The 22700-nt window shown below is 40.4% G+C and overlaps 1 protein-coding gene and 1 non-coding gene across 4 annotated transcripts in view; one reads left to right on the forward strand and one right to left on the reverse strand.

Annotated features, from left to right (window-relative positions):
* Tmem255a (transmembrane protein 255A) overlaps positions 1-22700 on the reverse strand; it is a 55056-nt gene that overhangs the window by 26560 nt on the left and 5796 nt on the right. For 2 of the 3 annotated variants that reach the window (XM_028893711.2, XM_028893709.2), the window contains exons 2-6: positions 21024-21166; positions 11622-11684; positions 9092-9181; positions 1924-1992; positions 103-174 (exon numbers count right to left, since the gene is read on the reverse strand). In XM_028893711.2, coding sequence (XP_028749544.1) covers positions 103-174; positions 1924-1992; positions 9092-9181; positions 11622-11684; positions 21024-21166 — 437 coding nt within the window. The remainder of the gene's footprint in view (positions 1-102; positions 175-1923; positions 1993-9091; positions 9182-11621; positions 11685-21023; positions 21167-22700) is intronic. The other variant, XM_028893710.2, reaches the window with a different exon arrangement.
* LOC114709765 lies at positions 19607-19714 on the forward strand. The gene has a single exon (XR_003736976.1). It is a non-coding gene; the product is annotated as a U5 spliceosomal RNA (small nuclear RNA).

Genomic DNA, 22700 nt, shown 5'->3' on the forward strand with positions numbered 1-22700 from the left:
TGAGGATATGAAGGGTGAACAAATCAGGACACAAGATAAAAGAGGATCTGGTAGAAGTGAATGCAGAGGGGTCATTACATGAGCATTGAAATATAACAATACCTCTTTAACTGCCTGGGTAAGGTTCCTCAAAGCCCTTGTAGAAGGAGCAATTTTGGCTGAGGAAGTTATGACCTTATATGGGAAAAATCAAGTTAAGAGAAACAGGATTACAAGCAAACTTATGGAAACCGTTATGAAGATCTGTGCAGTCGGCAAATTTTTACAAAGCTATCGCAATGAAATCGAGAGGATAGCTGTAACAGTCTTACACTTTTAGAGTTTACAAAAACATTTCACGAATCTAAAAACATAAGGAATAGTCTGTATTTACCTTCTCTTGCTTACAAAAAAATTTTTAAGTTCCCTTCCCTCTAAGGGTGTAGCAAAGTGCTTTCACATTTGTTTGGCTTTGTTGCAGAAATAGTCATAGGCACTTTCCTTCCTACTGGGCCCTTTATCCAAGTGCCTAGTCCTTTTTTGATATGCTGTTAGCACACACACATTTTATTCCTCCTTCTAACCCAGGAACAATTAGAAAAACGGCAACTTTGTGTTGCTAACCGAAAATGGAGGGAAGTGAATGGTACTACCATAATAAAAGCATTTAATATCCTTGTGAGCAAGACTATGACTTTGTCTAACTCTAAGAACATGATTCATGATGTGTTTTATGTAAAGTGGCTCCCCATGAGTTTGTGTGATGTAGTGGCCATTTTGCCTCCATTTGTCTTCTTTTTTCTTTTTCAATCACGTGTGCTGTCTTTTAATGTTATTTTTATAATTTGTTTTAGTTCTCTGAGAATTTCATACATTTCATTTTGATCCTGTTAACCCCCTTTTCTAACTCTTCTTAGATCCCTCCCCACTTCCCTACCATCCCAACTTTGTCCCCTTTATTTTTCCCCCTATAGAGTCCAATTTGTGCTGCTAATGTGCTCTTGGGTGTGTCCTTACAGTGAGTGGCTTTCATTTTGAGGTTAACAGAGTACCAAATTGTCATAGTTCCCAGAAACAGGTAGAATTTCATATGTTGGAATCCATTGGTTGGGATGGGATTATGATGTGCTGAAATCAAAGTGCCCCACCCCCAATGTTGCCACTGTTAATGCCTCTAGCTGAAGCAACATGGAACACAAGGGAGTATGAAACAGGAAAAAATACTCTCCTGAGCCTACTCAAAGATTATTCGGCCGGCCTCTTAGTGGTGTCATGAAAAGGCCAGACTAACAATCTGGGTCTCCTTAGAACCTTGAGGTAGAATAGAGTGCTGATTTATCCTGATTCGGCCTCCAGACCCTTCCCACATGTGGGGTTCATGCTTTGCCTTCTCAGCACAGGGCTAGCATCCTGGTGGGCTTCATATCTTCTTTGAGATGAGCACCAGGCAACTGAATCATCATCGGCAGAGATGGGAAAGGGACACACACTAAGAGACTACTGGCTGGGGTCAGAGCCTGTGGCCTGTGGCCATGGAACAAAATTAATCTGATTAGGCCTCCTGAGGCTCCAATCTATTACATGTCCTCAGTACCACTGTATTTTGACCCACTGAACAAACAACATAAGACATCTAGCAGTAAGCCTTAGGCCTGTGGAAAGAAATAATATAGAAAGAGTGCTTCGTGGCTGGAGAGTTGTCTCAGCGGTTAAGAGCCCTTGTTCTTGCAGAGGACAGGGTTCGATTCCCAGCATCCACATGGTGTCTCATAACTAACTGTGTGTAACTCCAGTACACATGTGGTGCACATACATACATGCAGGCAAAACACTCATACACATAAAATAATAAAATGAATAAATCTAGTTTTTAAGAAAGGTCGTTTCAGATAAAACAAGGGACTTTCCCATGAGGTAAAGACATGCAGCGTCATTGTGGCTCACCTCCTCAGCTTCCCTCTGGGATGTCTTGGGAACATAGTGGCACCGGTTAGCATAGAGTGGTTTCAAATCCTATAAAGGGAAACACCAAGCTGAAAGGGTTTTGGTTTTGTAAAATGAAATACCAAGAGCCCTGCCTGCTAATAAAAGATTTGAAAACACACACACACACACACACACACACACACACACACACACACACACACAAAGAGGGGGGAGGCAGTAGGTTGGGTTAAATTCTTAAAGTTGTCTATGAGAGGGCCTGAGAATGTATGGATCAGACAAAATCATTCTAATAACCGCTTTCTATTGGACTGCTTCACTTAATGAGAAACCAGGAAGACTGATTGAAAAATGAGTTTCTTGAAATTTCCTCTCTGGTTTTCTTTTACTTCTAGGCTTTGTTTTCTTGCAAACAGTCCCTAGGGAGCAAGATTCAAACCTCCAGGTTATTGCAATATTACACTTCTAAATAGAAAGAGTGCAGCTTCAACTATGAAGTCTCATTATCACCTGGGGACTAGATAAGGGCTGGTTGACTTGTGCTCCCTGCAGGTATTTCCACAGCCTTTGCAAAAGGAAGAGGTGAAGAAGCCAGAAGCTGGAGGATGGGCAACTACCTAGTCAGCTGGAGATTTTAATTCAACTGAACTACAAGCCATTTCCACTCACCTACACAACTTAGATAAAGCCAGGGAGCTTAAAATGTACTTTTAAGGCAGAGACAAAAAATTAATGTGGAAATCAAGGACAATTGATTTACTCTGCTAGCTTGGCCAGCTCTCTGATGAAGCTTGCAAAAACGAAGGTTGGAAGCCAGAGATGCCTGGAAAGTTGTAACCAGAAGGTGCAGTCATTTCCAGAACTGATGCTAAACATCCCTGTGTAGTAGGGGTCTTTGGACAAAGTCACTCTGGCATAAGACAACAGTTTATGCAAAATGGCCTTAGGGGTTTAGTTCAAAGTGCCCAGGCAGAATGAATTTATCTTTTGCCTTTCCCCTTCTGCCCTCACTTCACTTTGTAGTTCCAATCCTGATGGTTATTTTTCCCTATACCTGTGATTTAGAATCCCCTTTACTTGGCATTGAGTACCTCTTGCCTTCTATTCTGTGACCCCATCAATGACCTTGGGCTTTCCATTAGCTCATGCTCCATAATTCTCTTTGCTGTTCAGTGTCACAAAAACACATTGCTGTTAATTCAGTCTGGAGTCAGACTAGAAAGGAATTCAGACTCTCATGCTCACAACTGGCAGGATTTATTTTCTATGTTAGAGTAACAGCAGACTCATTATTATTGTGCTCAAGGAAAGGTTTGACCATGGTGCTGGCCATAGCCTTGTGACCGGCTTTGCAGAAGCCATTCAGCTACTTCCCTTAAATGAAGACAGGCATGCAAGATGATTGCCCACTAGCTATGTCTGGCAGATATTCTCCACTTAATCTCCCAGAAGAAGGGCAAGAACAGGCAATTCAGGGGTGAGAAGAGGTCACTGCGCCTGAGCTTGCAACCTCTTTAGCCTGAAGGACTGTCAACCTTGGCAAGAAGGGATGGAAAAGGCTACTGATATATATTAGATGGCATGCTCATACCTACCGCTTAATTTCACTCTCTTTCTAACCCTGAAAGGTACATTTCTATTATATACCCTGGGAAGAGAAAGAAATTGTGACACAAGAGAGCAAAGTGACTTTTCCAGCTAATGGATGACCATAGGTGGGGAGATGGAGAAGTAAAGGGGATCCAAAACAAGAAAAAGAAAGAACAACACACTTTAGAGGGATGCGTTAGAAATTATTAGGTCTTTGAAAAGTTTAGATTCACTCAGTTCAAAGAAAATGGTGAGATGATATTAAAGGGCCTTACCAACATGGCAGGCTGGCTTTTAACCCACTCAAGTTGCTTAGGACCTAAATGTGACTTTCATTAAGTAGTCCAATAAATGTGACTGTGGAATAATCCCCTTCCCCCAAAATGATTTGGGTGCCAGTGACAACTGCCAAATGAACCTTGGGCAGGTTCTGTGTTAGAAGAAATATTTTCTTGAAGATGTATCCAGCCTTACCTTATGACATATATTAAAAGAAGGCAGCTTTGTAGAAAGGAAGCTGTGACTATCCTTCAAAAGAGATGTTCATTAGTAAGGGTAGTGTCATGGTCTTAGGCAGCCATGGTGGGGTCCTGTAGGGACACAGGTCATTTGATTCTGTAGGATAAAGAGTTTCTGACTCTTACAGGTTTTCTGGTGGGTGGGGATAAATTCCACATCATGTGAAATATGCCAGAAGTCGTAAGCACTGATAAAAATAAAGTTATAATCTGAGTTGTCTTAGGTCTTGGAATCAGGGGGAGCTGGACTTGTTGACAGCTGAAAGGGAGAGAGGAGTAACTCAGAAAGATTACAGTACACCTTCTTATCAACTTTCTGCCCAGGAAGAGAGAGGGAGAGACTGCAGGGGAGTGTGACCTGGCTTCTGGGACAGAAGGACAGCTGGAGGATCTGTGATTTAACAGCATTGTGGTGCCATCGAAATTTGTTGTATATAATGCTGCAGTACAACTAACCAATTTCGGAACATACAAAAGGCTGTAAGACTTAGAGATGAGTAGGTTGTTGTGATAGTTAATGGTTATCAACTTGACAGACTCTGGAACCCCTTTGGAGACAAGCCTCTGGGCATATTTGTGAGAAATCATTTAGATTGGGTTAGCGTATGATCACGACTGAGAGTAATGATCTTGGTTGGGTTAAATGGAGCGAGAAGACCCACCCTAACTGACAGTGGCACCATTCCCTGGGCTGGTGGCCCGCACTGAAAAAGTAGAAAGTGAGCTGAGATCTAGCATTTCTCCTTCCTGCTTCCTAGCTGCAGATGCAACCTGTGCTTTAGGTCCCTGCCACCATGCCTTCCCTGCCAGAGGGGCTGTGCCGCAAACTGGAAGCAAAACTAAGCCAGTCCTTAACTTGCTATTGCCAAGGTGTCATTACATCAAAGGGAAAAGTCACTAAAACTGTACTCACAGTCAATAGAACTTGGAATTTTTTTTTCACCATTGCCTTTCATTGAACCAATAATCCAAAATGTTAAAAGCCCATAAGGGAATTATAAATCAAAAGCATAATGAGGTACTTCCTCATACTCACTAGCACAATTAGATGATAATAATGAAAATTGGTGAGGCTGTGAAGAAATCAGAATTCTAATACATTGCTGGTGAGTATAACATGGTACAGCCATTTTGGAAAATAGTCTGGCAGTTCCTCAAACAATTAAACATAGTTATCATATATCCTAGCAGTTCCATTCCTAATTGGAAAGGAAAGGAAAATGCAAATAAGACCATTCAGAAACATGTGCTCAAATGTTAACTACATCATTGTATATAATAGTAAAATGGTAGAAACAACCTAAATGTTCATTACTGGTGAATGGACAAACAAAATGTGGTATATCCTGCTGTGGGATGTCTTTCTGTGCCCTGTGGATATACGTTGTTCCCATTGGTTAATAAATAAGCTGCTTTGGCCTATGGCAAGGCAGCTTAGAAGCAGGTGGGAAATCCAAGCAGAGATACAGGAAAGAGACAGGTGGGAAGAATAGACACCATCCATCCACCCAAGGAGCAACAGGCCGGCAAACCAGTAAGACCACGGCCACGTGGCAATACTTAGATTAATAGAAATGGGTTAATTTAAATGTAAAAGCGAGTTAGTAACAAGCCTGAGCATTTATAATTAATAGAGGCCTCTGAGTGATTATTTTATAAGGGGCTGCAAGAGCTTGGGTGTGAGAGATTTGTCTGGACCGTAGGTCTAGGCAAGACTGAGAAACTTCCCCCTACAATATTCATACAGTGTAATATTATTGCACCATAAAAAGGAATGAAGCACTGATCCATGATGTAACCTGAATGAACCTTGAAAACATTATACTAAATAAAAGAAGCCAATCATAAAGTCCACATATCATAGAGTTCCTTTAGTATAAAATTTCTAAAATAGAAATAGCTATTAGAAGTGTTGCTTAGGGCTGGGGAGGATGGAGAGATACGATGGGCAAAGGATATAGGGTTTCTTTTTGATATGAAAAAAACTAAAACTGTGGTGTTTCCATGTAACTGGGAATATACTAAAAAATATTGGATTATAATCTTCAAATAGGTGAGTTTTATAGCATATAAACTATATTTTAGTAAATCAATTTTTAAAACATTGTGAGTAGAAGAAAAAAAATAAAAGGAAGCCATTTTACCTCATGATGTCATCAAAATCTACTATAGGCTTCTAAGCCACTAGGCCTATGTTGCCATGGAGACTGTTTCAGAGTGAGTACTGCTTGTCAAATGGGAATAATAATGCCTGCCCTACATATCTCACAGGATTGCTGTAGGTCTCGAGTAAAATAATAGATGTGAAGACACATTGAAAACCTTAATGTACTACATAAAAACAAGGAATTAGTGTTATTATGATGGTTCCTATTGAATACAAAATAGAATGCACACTATGATTGACTGCAACCAATGCTACAAAAACATGTATATATGCAGTGAGTAATATGCAAAGACCACCACAATTGCTGTTAGGGGACAAAATTGAAACCGTTAATAATTACTGATATATCATTTAGGAATCAAAAAATGGTTGGAAAAAAAGATGACTCCTCTCAGCTGAAACCAGAATGTTTAAGTCTGGTAGAGGGGATAATATTTATATTCTTGCCTCTCACAACAAATCAGAGAAAGGGCATCTCTTTCCCATACCTCATTTTTCTCCCTACCCAGATTATTTCCTAAGCTAATGTTTCAGAGGCTGGTGATGGCATTAACAATAATGAGATTCTTTGACATTGGCAAATAATGGGCTGGTTCTTCTGTCTGAAAGAAGAGTTCAAGAAGGAGATCCAATTGAAATGTCTTGACATGTCTTTGAATGACCTTAACAATTAGCCAATGACAAAAATGTAGCAACATGCCATTTGATCCACAGAAAATTTTGATAAGCTAATTTTGCTCTAATTCAACTATTTTAGAAAACATAATTTCCAATAGTTCATGAAACATTTTAATTTTCAAGTTTAATTCAGTTGAAAAACTGAGTTTGCTTTGGAGGCTTAGGAGTTGCTACATCTCACTCTTGATTTTGGTCTTTGAACCACATTGGGGCTGCTTAATAATTTCTTATGTCCAAGGCTCTTTTGTTTTGTTTTTCTAGTCCCCTTCTTCCACTGAAAAGTATTTTTAAAGTATGTTTTATGACTGCATTGGTATAAAAACAAATATATTTATGGTATGTGCCAGATTTTTTGTCTCAACCTAAAAGTTCACCATTTTTCTTCTTAGTTGAGAAGAAATAATTGCATTTTTGTGGGGTCCTAAAATTATGATGTGTTCTAGGCACTAAGTATGCTTACTATGATTAATGGAAAAGTTGTTCCTGGGCCAGAAATCGGGAACAGTGTGAAACAGAACATGGTAAGAAGGACAAGGGCCAGAAGGCACTGTGTAAGCTGCTGGGGGCGGGGGTTAATAGTCTTACCCAGCTTTGAACACTATGAACTATAATACCAACCTGCCAGGCATGTTGTACCCACTAGTGAGAACTGTTAAGCGTGGTAATCAAACACTCTCTAATTGGATTTGAAGCCTCCAACCCATAGGAGGAAATCTATACCTCATACTGTATTCTGCTTTAAAGTGCATGGTGAGGGAAGTCACGGGCCCTAAGGGAGACCTTAATTCCATTGTTTAACTGAACTGACATAGCATTGAACCAGCTTCTAAATATATATGTTGATACAAATAGACAATTATCACTTTCAGCCTTAATCATAGAAGCTTTTCTTTCTAGTGAACCGTGATAAATGCAGAGACTTACAGTTGCAAAAGGTGTTGAGAATCAGTGACAGTTGAGTGCTCATCCCCAAACATGACATTTATGCCATTCCCTCCAAGGCTCAGGAAATATTGTAGAAGATGGGTCAGAAAGAATATAAGAGCTAGAAGCTGTGGAAAGGGGCTGCAAAATGCCATCTTCAGGGGAAAATACACATTTTTCAACAATTGTGGATGACTTTTCTGGGTATGTACAAGAATGGGCCCATTAACAGCCAGGCATGGATACAACAGGGTCCCAGGAAGCCCTGACATATATTGTTGAACTATTTCCTATTGTTAAATTCAGTAAAAGGGGTGTCATTGCCTACAGTTATGTGCCCATTGGTGATTCCTGATTCCACCAGGTTACAATGCAAAGTCCCAATAAAGTGGTCACACAGATGTCCCTGGACAAATTAAACAAAGCCACAAACAAAATCAAAACTCATGAATCTGGGAAAGAGACAGGGAGGGAGGAGAGGCTGTTAATAGGCGTGTGAGGGGGATAAAAAGAGGAGGGATGGAGACAGTAACCAGGATGTATTTATATACATGCCTGGAATTGTCAAAGAACTGAGTTCTTCTTTATAGAGCTCAATGGGCATGCTCTTAGTCCAGAGTTCTCCAGATAAGAAGCACACATTTAGGGTTCAGGAGCAAAAATGACCCTAACATAGCTTCTGCAGAGTGGGAAACATTTGACACCTGGACTGAACTCACAGTAGAGGCTTTAGCACTAATCTTTCTCCAGACATCCAAGTCCGCCACTACATTCCAACCACTGTTACAGGAACAGCACTATTTGGGTATCTGAGAAAGGTAACTTTATCCTCGTGGTCTGTTCTTGTAGCTGTCGAATGGGGGTAGGAGGTTGGACACTTTTATTGCTTCCAGGAAGTCATATGACTTCCTGCTTCTCTATCCCTACCTTCACGACTAGTTCTAAACCATCCCCTAACCCCATGCTCTTGTCTTTGCCTTTCCAAATTTCACATGCCAAAAGGCTACGCCCATCCCTATTGCCAATGGAAAGCCTTCCCTGTGCTCTGGAATCCAAGACACTATAAACTGCAGGTACCACTTTGGCACCTGGGGTGTGTTCTGCCAGTTTACACCCAGCTTTCTAGATGCTTGAACTGTTCGTTGATGTTCTCACCTTGACTACCAGCTACTGAAGAAAGAAGAGCTTCCTTCTCCCTTGTACATGTGTGCCCCTCAACGTACTCAGTACACATTCACTGGGAGTTTGTAGCATTGTGCAATTACTTCAACTCGAGGCTAATAATACTCACAATGTGTCTGGCAGCAAAGACCCCATCAACTATGGCACAACAGAAAGCTGCAATCACGCCAAAGCTGATAAACACGATAGAAGCCACCAGCTGCAGGAGGGAATAAAAGAAACATGTCTGTTAGCCTTCCACTGTTGCTGCTTTTGGAGACTAGGTAATCCCCCAGAGACTGCCAGTCAAAGCAGAACTCTAGTCTGTCACTCACTGATGGGGGATGCTTTTTTTTAAAGTCATGCAGGATGAGTGGGCATGGCGGTAGGCAGGGAGGGAGAGAAGGGGCAACTGAAGCAATATTTGTATAAATTTTCAGGGTGAGCTCATAAATTCATTCTGTGAGCACCAAACAAAGAAGCTTGCTGGTATCCAGCATGCTGTCCATGAACGAATTTGACTGCATAGCCCATCCATCCTCAGATTCAGAAAAATGTTGGACCTTGGACATCATGTAATCCAACCCTATGTTTTATTTATGTGGAAATGGAGGCACAGTGAGGGGAAACAGTGTGTCCAGTGTCTCTACTTAGTCTATGGAAGAACTAGTACCCAGCAACTCCTAGTCCTTTGTTTTTTGTACCCCATAACTCTGCTGCTTGATGACACGGTGGACACTGATGATAACAAGAGTGATTCTTGGGTCCTGCATAACTCTACATCCCTTCTACATCATTGAAGAAAGGGGACATTCAACTTACTAACACTTAAGTGTCAGAGAGATTTTGCAAGGATTGAAGTCTCTGAAATGGATGGTATATATAAAATTTTTCTTTCTTTTTTATGAGCCATGGCCTCATGTAGGCCAGGCAGGCTGGCTTCAAATTTATTTTATGGATAAGTCTGGCCTTAAACTCCTGATCCAGTCGCCCAAAGGCTAGGAATACAGGCATGCACCACCATACCTAGTTAGAAAATTTTAAAAAACAAAACCAGATTGTCAAATTCATTAATCACATTAGATAACAAATTTTCCTAAAGTATGACTTCTAATACCAAGACAATGCTTCAACCCAAGGTGTCGAAGCATCACAATTTTAGAATGTCTCCAAGGACAAGGAGACATGATACATGAGCCCACAATCTTCCATGGTTGACCCTCTGAACTATTTGGAATCAGCATTTTTCTTTCTTGAGGCTTTTGGGGAGAAAGAGGAGGAAATAACATGGCATCAAGCTGTTCCCCAGGGAGAAGGGAAAAAAATCAAAGCCAAGGGTACCCTAGGGTTCACCTACTTCAGCAGGCTGAGAGGAAATACTTATCTCCTTTGGGAGTTGTTCAGAAACCTCTCTCCATAAATCTCACTTCACAGCACTGCAGATAATCGGTAAATAATGGATGAACGACGTCATGAAATTGGCATTCTTAGCTATGCTACGATCAGCTCTACAATTAAAACTTCCCCCGTTGTTTTGAATAAGTCAAGCCCAAAGTGAAAACGCAACTGGCAAAGAATGAAGTCCAGGTAAAATGGAAGAAGAAACTATTAGAAGTCCCCTGGCAGCTGGGGGAAATGCATGGTTAGAGTTCTGTCCCTAGAGCTATTACATCATTTGATTAAGCTTGATATTAAACAGACCCCATTGCCAAAGTTTGGATGCCACAAAGACTTGTCCACAGGGAGTCTGATCAGTCCAGCGTCTGACCACTCACCAGGCTTCCTGATTTGTAATTCTATAAAACTGTGCTATGCTTGCAATTCAGCCTATCCATTCTACCCCTTGCCCTCAAGGAAGCCTTCTCAAAATTCAGCCAGGAAAATACATCAGCTTGCATTTGGGGGATCCCATTAGGACAGTGAACCTCACATTCTGTTGAATGCTGATATTTCCTCTCAGCTTTACAACACACTTGGCTTTGAGCTATGGATGGCAAAGACTCAAAGATATTGTAGATTGGCTTCATAATTTTAATTTGTCTGATCTATGTCTCAAGTATATTTACTTTCTTTCTCTTTTTAGTTTTGGTTTTGGTTTTTGGTTTTGAGACAAGGACTCAAGTAGCTCATGCTGTACTTGAACTCAAGAAGTATTCAAAGGTGATCTTGAACTGAGCTCCTGACCCTCCTTTCCCAACCTCCTGAGTGTCAGGACTAGAGGCATGCATCACTATGCCCAGTTTACACTTGTTTTCTTAATTGAAGTCCCCTAGACTAAAATCTCCTAAAAGGTAAAAACCCTTTGTGAAAACTCTTCCAAAAGATTATGTAACCTATAAGGAAGCTACAAAAGTAACTATAATTCAGGGCTGCAGTACTGTATGCCACAGAACCACAGGCATTCTAGGCCAGAACAGCAGTCTGATTGAACAGCCTGAAGTATTCTTTTGAGAATAAGAATCTTTAAGGAGAAACCTTAGAGATTGGGTAAGTCAGTGAGGAGACACTGGGCAAGATGCAAACCAGTCCCATATCAGTTCTCTGAGGCTTAACGGAAAAGGTAAAGTAACATTTTCTTTTGTGGCCAAATTTGCACAAGCTTAAGAGATGTGTTACTTATCTACATAAACATTGAGCTTACTAGAAGGATGAAAACTTACCATCTGCCGCTTGTTCTCAATAAGGTTTGATCCGATGATTCCAAGGAATGATCCAAAGCCAAGCTGTAAGGCAACATAGCATTTAAGAAGACAATCAACCTGCCCACACAGTAATTCTAGTCCCTGGCCATGATTCAGGATAGTGGAAAAGAACTGGAGTGTAAATGTCAAAGCCACATGTAGCTTCTTACACAAACACACTATGTACAAAGAAAGTATATTCTATTATTTGCAGTTTTTTCTTGTAGGTATGACTCACACTGAAAAAGAAACTCATGTGCCCCCAAACTAAAAGGAAAGGTCAACTATAGCTTTTTAGAGCCTGCCTGTTTCAATTTTAATATCCATTACCTAGCATATGACTGGTGATTCAGTAAGAGACATATAATGGTGGAAAGCGCACATTATTGCCTGATCTGTATCTGGTTTTGAAAAGGACCTTGCACTCTGAAGCATGGATTACAGAATAAAGGTTTGCAAAGGCAATTTTTGATGCATCGGGCATACTAATCAAACTCAGGAAGTACTTTAGGAATCAGCAAGCACCTTAACCCACACTAAAAAAAATAGAAATGTAAAAGAACTTTTTTTTTGAAAGCCTATATTTGTGGTTGACCTACTGCAATTTATGTTAGCACTTATTCACCTCTTTTTCCATCTCTGCTTCATTTATGGACAGAAAGCATTCATTAAAGGGTGAACAGAAATGGCAGTGTAAAACCCTGAAAAACAATTTCCCTGTCTAAGTGGCTGGGATTATGGCTCAGTGTAGAAGATCCCACTGCCCTCTCGGCTCTGCCATTAGTGGATTGAGCCTGCCGGTCTCAGCTGAAAATGATCGCTAACCAATAGCTATTGATGGATATGGAAATGGAAGAAGTAAAAAGTGGTGAGAATGGACCAATAAATCTTAACACAAGTTCAGTGATGTAGTTACATTTCTCTTTAGCCTCACTAACAGCCTTAGGTTATACCTACAGCTTTACCTTGGCTCACAGAGGCATCTGTTTCAACCTGACTCCCAAGCTTTCCACCTAGGTTGCGAAATCTAATGAACCCAAGGATTGGGCCTGATGGGACCATGTTGGGGAACTGTTTGCCTCGGGATCCCCAAAATGGAAGAGACTGAAAGGAAGCAATGATTCCTTCTGCAGGACCAGCAATCATTCTTTGGAAACCAAAGCTGATGTGTATGAATGTTAGCCCACCACATCCCAGGCTACTGAGATTAGCCTCATGCCACAACTGACATAAATAAAATGTGTTGCCTCAGAGTATATGAGTGTAATCATGTTCATCATGCTAGCCTGGCTTGCAAACCCAGATCTTCTACTAATGTCTGTGCAATCTAGAACTGACTAACCACTCAGCCTCTTTACTTGTCTATAAAGCAGAAGGGACCACAGTAATGTTATCTTATAGAGCTTTGTAAGGATTAACACAAACAGTACATTCAAATAACTGCATAGCACAGTATACAGTAAGTACTGAGAAAATATTGTTTTGTTCTAGTGATTAGAAGCATGATTTTTAAATTAAAAATATGTAATTTTATGTGTGTGGCTATTTTTCTTGCATGTATATCTATGCACCATGTGTGTGCAGTGCCCTTGAGTCTGGAAGAGGGTGCAATATTCTCTGAAACTGGTGTTACAGATGGTTGTGAGCAAGTGGATACTGGGAATAATTGAACCCTGATCTTCCAGAAGAGCAGCTAGTGCTCTTAACCACTGAGCCATTCTGCCCTCAGTATTACATTTTTAAAGATATTTACGTTTTTAAGACTTATTATTACATTCATTTATGTGCATACATGCACACACACACACACACACACACACACACACACACACACACACACACACAAGTTCCATGGTGTGTGAGTGGAGGTCAGAGGAAAACTTCAAAGAGTCAGTTCTTTCCTTCTATCACCTGGGCCCTAAGGATTGAACTCGGCTTGTTAGACTTGGTGACAGGTGCCTTCACCTGCTGAGGCAGCTCACTGACCCAAAAGACATTTAACTTTTGAACCACGCTAATGTGATCTGAGCTGGGAAATTCTGTCACTGTTTCTTTTATTTCATAAGCATTTCCATGTTTTGTCTCATTCCTTCTCCAATATGTTCCATAGCTTTGTTTTTACAGAGGAATTCTATGCAGTATTATGTTATGTTATGTTATGTTATGTTATGTTATGTTATGTTATGTTATGTTATGTTATGTTATGGCATTCTGAGCCACTTGTGGAGACTGCAGAAATTCAGAATGTAACTTCATAGAGGGAAAATACATCCTTTAATCAAAAAGCTTCTCTGTTTCCACAGATATTCATAGACTATCTTTGAACCCAAACAACAATATTTTCCCTAAGACAGTATGATGGTTAATAATGCTTGTCAATTTGACAGAATTTAGAAACATGAGTTCAAAGCCAGCCTGGTCTAAAAAGCAAGTTCCAGGCCAGCCAGAGCAACATAGTGAGACCTTGCCTCAAAAAACAAAACAAAACTTATAATTGCCATGGAAACACACCTGTATGGGTATTTCCAGAGAGGTTTCACTGAGGGAGAAAGGCCCAATTTGAGTGTGGGCATGACCATTTCATGGACTGGGAAAAGCTAGCTGAGCATGGCCATAAATCACTCTGCTTCCTGCCTCCAAATATGATGTGTCCAGCTGCCTCTCGTACCTGCTGCCATACCTTTCCTGCCTCATGCCGTCTTCTCATCCCAGTGTAATTCAGTCCAATCTATTCAATTTTGTAAAACTCAACAAAAACTCTATGTCCAATCTAGAAAGAGACATCATGCTTGACTCCCTGCCCAAGAGCTCACAGTCTAGTGAAAGACCCAGACTGTAAGTTAAGGACCATTGGATATAAAAAGCAAAGCACTCTGTGAGCTCAGAGTAATTCATTCCAGACCATTGCTCTGCTACTCATAAACCGTGTTACCTTGGGTCAGTCCCTTAAACACTCCATGCTTTAGCTTTCTCATCTATAAAATGGGAATCATGGGACTAGTGAGATGACGTAGCAGGGAAGGGTCCTTGACGCCAAGCCTGATAACCTGAGTTCAATCTCCAGGATCCATGTGGTGTAAAGAGAGAAGCAACTTTTCCAAATCGTCCTCTGACTTCCACACCTGCACTGTGACATGTCTGCTCATGTTCCCCACCCTACCCCGGCACAAAATTGAAAATTAAATAAATAAATGTGATCCAAAAAAAAATTTAAAAATGGGAATCATAAAAGTATTTATGAACAGTGTTGTTGTAAGGATCAAACAAGGTGAAGTATGTAGTACTACTTGCACCAGGTAGGCTGCTAAGTAAAAAGTAATACTACATTTCCATAGAATAGGAGGCATTTGATATGGGCTCATAGGATGTGTGGAGGTTAGTGGGCAAGGAACTAACATCTATTGAGTGATGGGTGAAAGAAATCACTTACCTAGATGGTAGGTGGATAAACCCTTCAATATTGTTGAAAGACCTTATGTTTGAAGAACTTTACATTAAATGTATGCTTGTGTCCCAGCTTTGATTATAGGAATGATACAGAGTTTAGTGGTGTTACTATCATTCTCATTTGACAGAGGGAAAGCAGAAGCCTAGAGAATTGTAACAACTCATTCCCTCTTACAGCACCTTAATCTCAAAGCCAGGACTAGCCCTCAGATTATCTAATTAACAACAGCCACATCTTGAAGCCTTAGAGGTCAGCAGCTGGTTGTGGGGTTTTGTTGTTTTTAAGACAGAGTCGCTCTGGCTGTTCTGGAACTCATGCTGTAGACCAGGCTGGCCTTGAACTCACAAAGATCCACCTGCCTCTGCCTCCTCAGTGCCGAGATTTAAAGCAAGTGCTACCACATCCAGGCCAGTGTTTATAGAATAGTTACCTTGAAGTAAGAGGGCATTACTCCTTAGGGAAAGTGTTCTCTGCAGGGATAGAGTGAGACATCCTATTTGAGGGAGAGCTTAGGGGTTGAAAAGAAAAAAGCTTCCAGTTTCCTGAAAATGGGGAGCTGCTTCTAATCAAATGCTAGCTCTCAAGGAGCCAGAGAGATGGCTCAGTGGTTATGAGCATTGGCTGCTCTTCTAGACTGAGTTTGGTTGCTAGCCCCCACCTGTACCTCCAATTCCAGGGGATCCAAGGTCCCCTTCTGGTGTTGTGCAAGAAATAAGAAACATGCAAGAAACTCCATACACATAAAATAAAGACAAACTTTTTAAAAATGGAAGCTCTCGAGGCTTCCAAAAGGCAAGGTATTTTTGTGGTTCCTCCTCAAGGGTTTCATGGAATCAGGAAAGGTGTAGACCTTTGGGCTTCCATAGCTGTTTCCCACTAACTGAACAAATAACTAGTTTTCTTTGTCAAGTAAAAAAGACAACTTACTAAAAATCAGAGTCAGATCAAAAGGTTTTTTTTTAATGGATTTCTAGTTTGAGGATTTTATCTTTTTTTTTTTAGACAAACCTTCATTTTGTAACTCAGGTGGCCTCAAACTTGTCATTCCTTATGCCTCAGGCTGTCAGGCACTGAGATTACAGGAATGAGCCATCACACCTAGCTGAAGGATGCTTTGAGGAATGGACCTTATTGCCTATTCATATTCCCATGCACTGACCCAGACACCCAAGACATAGGCTCAAATAAATATTAACTGGGCATGTACTCTGTGGCATATCTTGTGTTTGATCTATGGTTTGGAGTTGGGTGTTGAGGTGGGATGTGATGCCAAGAACAGTGAGATTTAGGCTCAAGGAATCCATGCTACAGTTAGCTAAAGTAGTCCACAACCCTTTTCTATAACCATGAAATTCAAATATCTCTTGAAACTGAAAGAATTTTCTGATACCTACCTTTTCAGTGGTAAAGCTTGATCTTGAACTGATGTGAGTTTTTTTATAATCTTTACCATACTTTATATTAAAATTAATATTTTATGATAGAACTATGAAGGAACTTGATCATATGTGCTTTCCAAAAACCTCCCTACTGGAATGCTAGAAGGTATATCACTATAATTTTCTCCAAAATTAAAGTCTAAATCGGGAAGTGTATCTTGCCTAAGGAACTGTGGACCTGTACAAACAAAGGTAAATGGGAATGTAGTCCAACAGAGAACACAAAGCAAGATGAGTCTTCCAAGAACCAGCAGTAAGAGGCTTCAATAGTAGAGAGTTCAAAGATGGTAGACAACACTGTAGACCCCAGCAGCTTAGAAATGCTCCCATTAAGTAGAATGATAGACAGGATTTAGTGGAGACAATAGAGAGAACATTTGGAAAACTGTGTAAGTGGTAGTATCAAGGCAGAAAATTCCAAATTATAAACAGGTGATGCTGGGAAAACAGAAGTAATGGGAGGCCAGGCTGAGGGCTTCTTCAGAGTTGAGTGGTATGCTACAGGGCTAACAAGGAGACAATGGAGGTTAGATACTTGAGGCATTCACAAGTTTTGTTCAGCACATCAGGATTCAAATTTCATCCTTCAAATGTACTCAATAGAACTTGAACTTTCCGAATGTCTGTTTCATTTACAACAATCACAAAACCCAACTCTCCAGGGCTCCTGTGTTCAATGACCTTACATTTCTTTCCATAGTCTTTATGTGTATAGGCAAAGAAAGCCATGTGGGCCTGGAGAAGGCTTCTGCACTACTGACTGTTCCCATTGTCCCTGTCTGCTAATATCCCATTGTGACTCTAGATGGTTTTCAATCAACTAACACTCTCCAGGAAATGGATCTGAACTTCCCTGTTTCTATGCTGAAAGAAAACACAGGGCCTCACAGGACAATAACCCTGAGACTAGAGTGCCAGAAAGGTTTTCCTCACTGATCAAGGGGCCAACTCCATCTTGTGGGTTGCTTGGGAAACACATTTAGAGGCGTCCTTCTCCTGGTACAAAAAGATTTAGAAGAATGCAGCAACCTCTCCCTCAGCCTCTTTCAGCTTGATTCAATAACCAAGGCTCGTGGATTTTTGTTTTTTTGTTTTGTTTTTGTTTTTGTTTTTTTGTTTTTTTAAGGCTTCAAAGTAGAAAGACCCTCAGAACTCTTCTGAAATGGAAGATGCCTCAAACATTGGAAGACAGTAAAAAAAAATCACAAGCCAGTTCATCTTTATCAGTTTTTATGTTTAAAAACCTTACATTTCAACCTGTATAGGTTAGCTCATCCTTAAAGAGGCATGTGTATATACACATCTTAGAATGACAATACTACATTATAGCTCAGGTAGACTAGCTAACATGCTATTATAATGTACCTTGCTGCATATTAAACACCTTGCTGTATTTGAAATGCCAACGGTCTTAATATTTAAATGAAATGTGTGTCAAATTTTCTTTTAATCGAATATTTTCTCCATAATTTATCTGTTTTGAATGTTCGAGTTTGCATGTACTGTTAATACATTTAGTTGGAGTGGAGAACAAAATGGCTGAGTTCAGGATAACTTGAAATGTTTTCACAGATCCATACAATTATAATGTATATTCAAAATGACCAATTTGTCAGTGCAGAATCCTCTTTCCGGTCTGTGCTCTCCCTGGTTTTACTGCTAAGTGTGTTTTAGCGTGTTTTAGTTCTCCATCTCGATGCTGGTCCACCTAAATTAGATTTCCCTGGGGTGACTAGTAAAATGTATATTTAGCTTGTATTACCTTTTTGGTCAAAGATTAGCTTATGAAAAGAAATCACATTCATAGAGTCCACCAGAATCAGAATCTCTGGGGATATGGAGGAGAGATCTACAGTTTTCACAGGCTCACCACATCATTCTTGCCCATACCTGGGTGGGGAAATCACCAGTTTAAGACTTTATATAGTTATTCCCTAATAACCAAAACTATTCAATTAGCAAAGCACTCCATTCCCAGGCAAATCCAGGTTCTCATTTACTGCTGCAGAGGTAGGAGTCCTAATTGTATTTGCTATAACACTATCTGACCTATAAACATAAATGGATTTTTTGACTGTTCAAACTGCTATCTTCTCTGCTTCACTCTGTATAATTAAAACCCATTTTAAAGAAATGATCCACAGACATTCAGAGAGCAAATTTGTAAAAGTTAAACCAATGAGTGGGGGGGGGGATACACAATCCTCTCAGGGTGGCTCTCTTATTGTTTGCTTTTAGTGAGAGAGAGAGAGAGAGAGAGAGAGAGAGAGAGAGAGAGAGAGAGAGAGAGAGAGAAATGCCCCTACTGCTTCAATTTCTAGTGCTAGCTGAACATCAAGTACCTGAATAACAGCAATCATGAGTCCTTATTCCTTTGTTAATATATTCCAACCTAGCCTCCCACAGCCAGATATTCTACGGAAAAGGTTTGTACTAACATGAAAAATACCCTCCCTTCACCCGCAGCTACTCTGGATCTCTGCTTGAGCATTTGCTCTTCAGTTGGAGATATTTCACTAATGCAGCTTACCTGAAGCACACAAAGTCACACAGAGCCTGTCAATTCCTTTCCAAGCCACTGAAACGCTCTTCCCCCCCTCCTTTCTTCCCCTCCCCTTTGCTTGCTTTTAAAAATAAAGCCCAATTCTGCTGACAACTGATTTTCTTGCCTCACCACAGGAAATGGACAGGGTGAGTTCTCACATCACATGTTTAACAAAGGGCACTGGGTACCAACTGGTGTCTGTGAGACACCTGCTCTAAGTTGGGGGGAGCCATACCTTCCCCTCAAACTGAAGAACTTTCGTCAGCAGCCTTGGGCTTGAAGGAGGTTCAGCTTATGTCAGCCCCAACATCAAGCCCAGTCTTTGAAAGGGCTCTTGAGGAGACTGTGGAATAGAATTGGTGACCTAGGCAACAGGCTCCAAGCTGGTCACTCACAGTGAAGGCTTGTTAAAGGCATCATCTTTAACCCCTTCTCTTCTGAGTGAGAGAGTGAGAAAGACAGACAGAGACCTAAAACCATGTCTGATCTCTTTGCTCAGTTAAAAAATCTATTTAAAGAATATATTTTTGATACTCTGGTTTCTCTTCAGATCGTATAAATGTTTCGCCTTTTACTAAAGATTTCCGTGGAGAGGAACAAAAAAAAAAAGAATATATTTTTAAAAAAATATATCATTTTTAATGTCTTTCTACTCTCTAGCAATTACAATTCAGGAATCACTTAATTGGTATTAAAATAAGATTCAATCTCTAGACTGAAGATTTAGGGGTTCGACGGCATTATTCATAGGGGGGGTTTGTTTGTTTTGACAGAGTCTCACTATGTTACCAAGCTAATCAATGAGATTATTTTTGATGTAGCGAATTCCATTGTTGAAAAAAGTGGATTGCACTGCGGGGGAGGGTAAACAATCCACTGGACTAAGAAGAGAAACCATTAGAACTTCGATTCTTATGTATTGTTTATCAGAAATAAAAAACAGAAGTTATTACTAACGTTCCACAAACGGACTGTCACTGGCATCTGTCTATCTCTAGAAAGAGGGCAAGTTCCAAGCAGTGAATTGTTAATGGTAGGGCATTATGTATGAGCAGATTATAGTATCAAGTTTTAACCAAGTTAGTACTAACAAAATGGATGTGAGATTTGGAAATCCTATTGGAGAACAAATGACCAATGAAAAATGGCAGCATTGCTACTTCTATCTCCTGTACAAGCTTTTAGTCATACACATTGTAAGAACCATATTTTAAAGATCTTTTTAAAGACCAATGGCTCCGATGACAACTTAAACATGTCTGATAAGAATCCAGCCAAAATATTCACAAAAAGCTCCTGGGCCATTTGAAATTAGGGCTTATAGGCCTTATCTTTAATGACAAACTTCACACTAAGTGCATAACATCCTGTAACATTTTAGTGTTTGTATAAAAAGATACTAAAATTGGAATTTCATTTTCATCTAAGGTTTGAATTTCCATTTTACATACATTTTGTGAGTGTGTATGTTATTTACAAATGAAGAAATATGCATGTATTAAGAATGTGTCTCCCATATGTTTTCCTAGGAGGACCACTTTGCAAGTGAATGAGTGCTGCTGGCCAAAAAAAGTGGAGGTGCCAGTATCCTCAGACTCCAGGCAAGATCAGGTGGCCTCTATCACATATAGGAAAACAGACACTGAAAAGCAGGCACTTAACTAAAACTGATGCTGCTAGAAAGGACCATCTCCTAAACTGGAAAACCAAAGTCCTAGACAATAAAATGACATGATTAGGATCTCAGTCCCGGTTAGGGGAGACACTGAGACTAGTCTCAGTCAGTCCTGTTTTATCTAAGGAGACTTGCCTCTCCATGCAGTTACAAAGAAAGACAGGGAATCTCAGCAAACACTAGAAACTCAATCAGAATTGAAAAACATCACAGTGGAGTCATGAACTCTGTAGCCAGAAAGCTCCAGAGACTGACCTATGCTCTCTGTACTTACAATAACTCCAGGGTAGTAACCTCCCACAGTCACGTTCTGGGTCCTGGTAGTTGCAGCGAGGCCCACCGTGAGAATTAACACAGACACAATAAGCAAAGTCACAGTGACATAAATGGAGTTCCGCTTCCTCCTATTGAAGGCTCCTGTAAGAATAGAGACATTGAAATTGCTCATTTCATCTGGGAAAAGAAGAGAAAATTTACTATAGGCTTTTTCTTTCCTCTCCCTATTGGTAACTGGGGATATCTCTAGGGAGTGGAATTACAGGGAAAGAATGGAGCTTTCTGTTTTGCAGTCCGCAGGTGCTACTTTCCTAATAAAAATATGTTGCTTCCTTGAAAATAAACAACAGGAGAAAACTTACCAGTTACATAACAGCAAAACCATTTTGTGTTTTTGACATTCTATAAAAGATGTGTCATACTCACTTAGTGGAGGGTTTTTTAGGGCAGATTATAAAAGCATATGATGAATGAGAAGTGTTTTATGAGGGTATTAAATGAAAATATTTTAAAGCCGGTAGGTAACCAAGAATGTTTTTTCTTAGAAGCTAGAGATATGAAATTTAATTTTTAGTGTAAATATCAGAACTGAGCCAGGTACTGGCATTTTATTTTTCATTTATTTCTGACATTTGCTGCCTCATGCATAAACTTAAAAATGGTGTGTTGGCCAGATTTGCCACATAACAAATGTGCTTAATAAAGTAAATGTTTGAAGGCTATTAGTCCACGAAGATTTGTATCAGGAAGGCAGATCAGAAGGATTATAACTTACACACATTTATGCTTATGTGAGGATGGCATAAATATAAATGCTCCTTCCTACTCAGGGCTTATCAGACATGATAGCACCAACCAATATTTTTTTTCCAAACCAAGCTTAAGTCAGCTAGAAAAATGGTATCTAGGCCCACTTTTCAATTTTAAATGTTTTAAGGAACCAAGCACTGCCTTATACTATGCAGACATTTTTCTGGCACAAGGAAGGGGTCCTCAACAGGAAATGCCATGGGAGAACTAACCACCTAGGAGTTCTCAGAAAATAAAAATAACCCAATGCTCAACACTATTAGGATCCAGTTCTCTTGAAGCCATAAGGAAGATAGGGATACAAGAAGCGGTAGATAGCTGTATGATCCATGCCTTAAATATCATGAATGGCCCTAAAGAGAACCTTTGGTTCTGCCTGCTCATAAGACCCAGCATTCTGAGAAGCCTCACTGCACCCTCTGCAAGTTATAGAGCAGAGAAGCTGCCCAGACTGCACTACTGGGAGTTGAGGGAAGGAGGAGGGTAGAAGTATGGGTGAAAACCACTCCAGAGAGACCCCAGAGACTTGATATTGAGAGCTCACGCAGAGCAGGGGTTCGGGCTGTTCTCACAGCCTCCTGAAGCTATCTTTCCATATAGAAGAACACTGTCAAAAATGCCACCCTGGGTTTCCCAGCGTTATCTCTGCTGAAGGCTCTGAGGGAGACAGGAGAGGCTGGCGGTCTCCCCTGACGTCATCCTTGAAACTAAGGGATGTGACTCATCAGGTACAAGTCTAATACAATACTATTCTAGGACTGTTTTACATCAAAATGTAAGGCGGTTCAAGCCGGCCAGGCCCTGTCATCCACTAAAGCTCCGGTCTCAGAGGCAAGGGGAGTTGTAAAGGAGTGTGCTCTGCAGG

Source organism: Peromyscus leucopus, chromosome X (assembly GCF_004664715.2).
Source record: "Peromyscus leucopus breed LL Stock chromosome X, UCI_PerLeu_2.1, whole genome shotgun sequence".
In the NCBI taxonomy this organism is placed as follows: Eukaryota; Metazoa; Chordata; class Mammalia; order Rodentia; family Cricetidae; genus Peromyscus; species Peromyscus leucopus.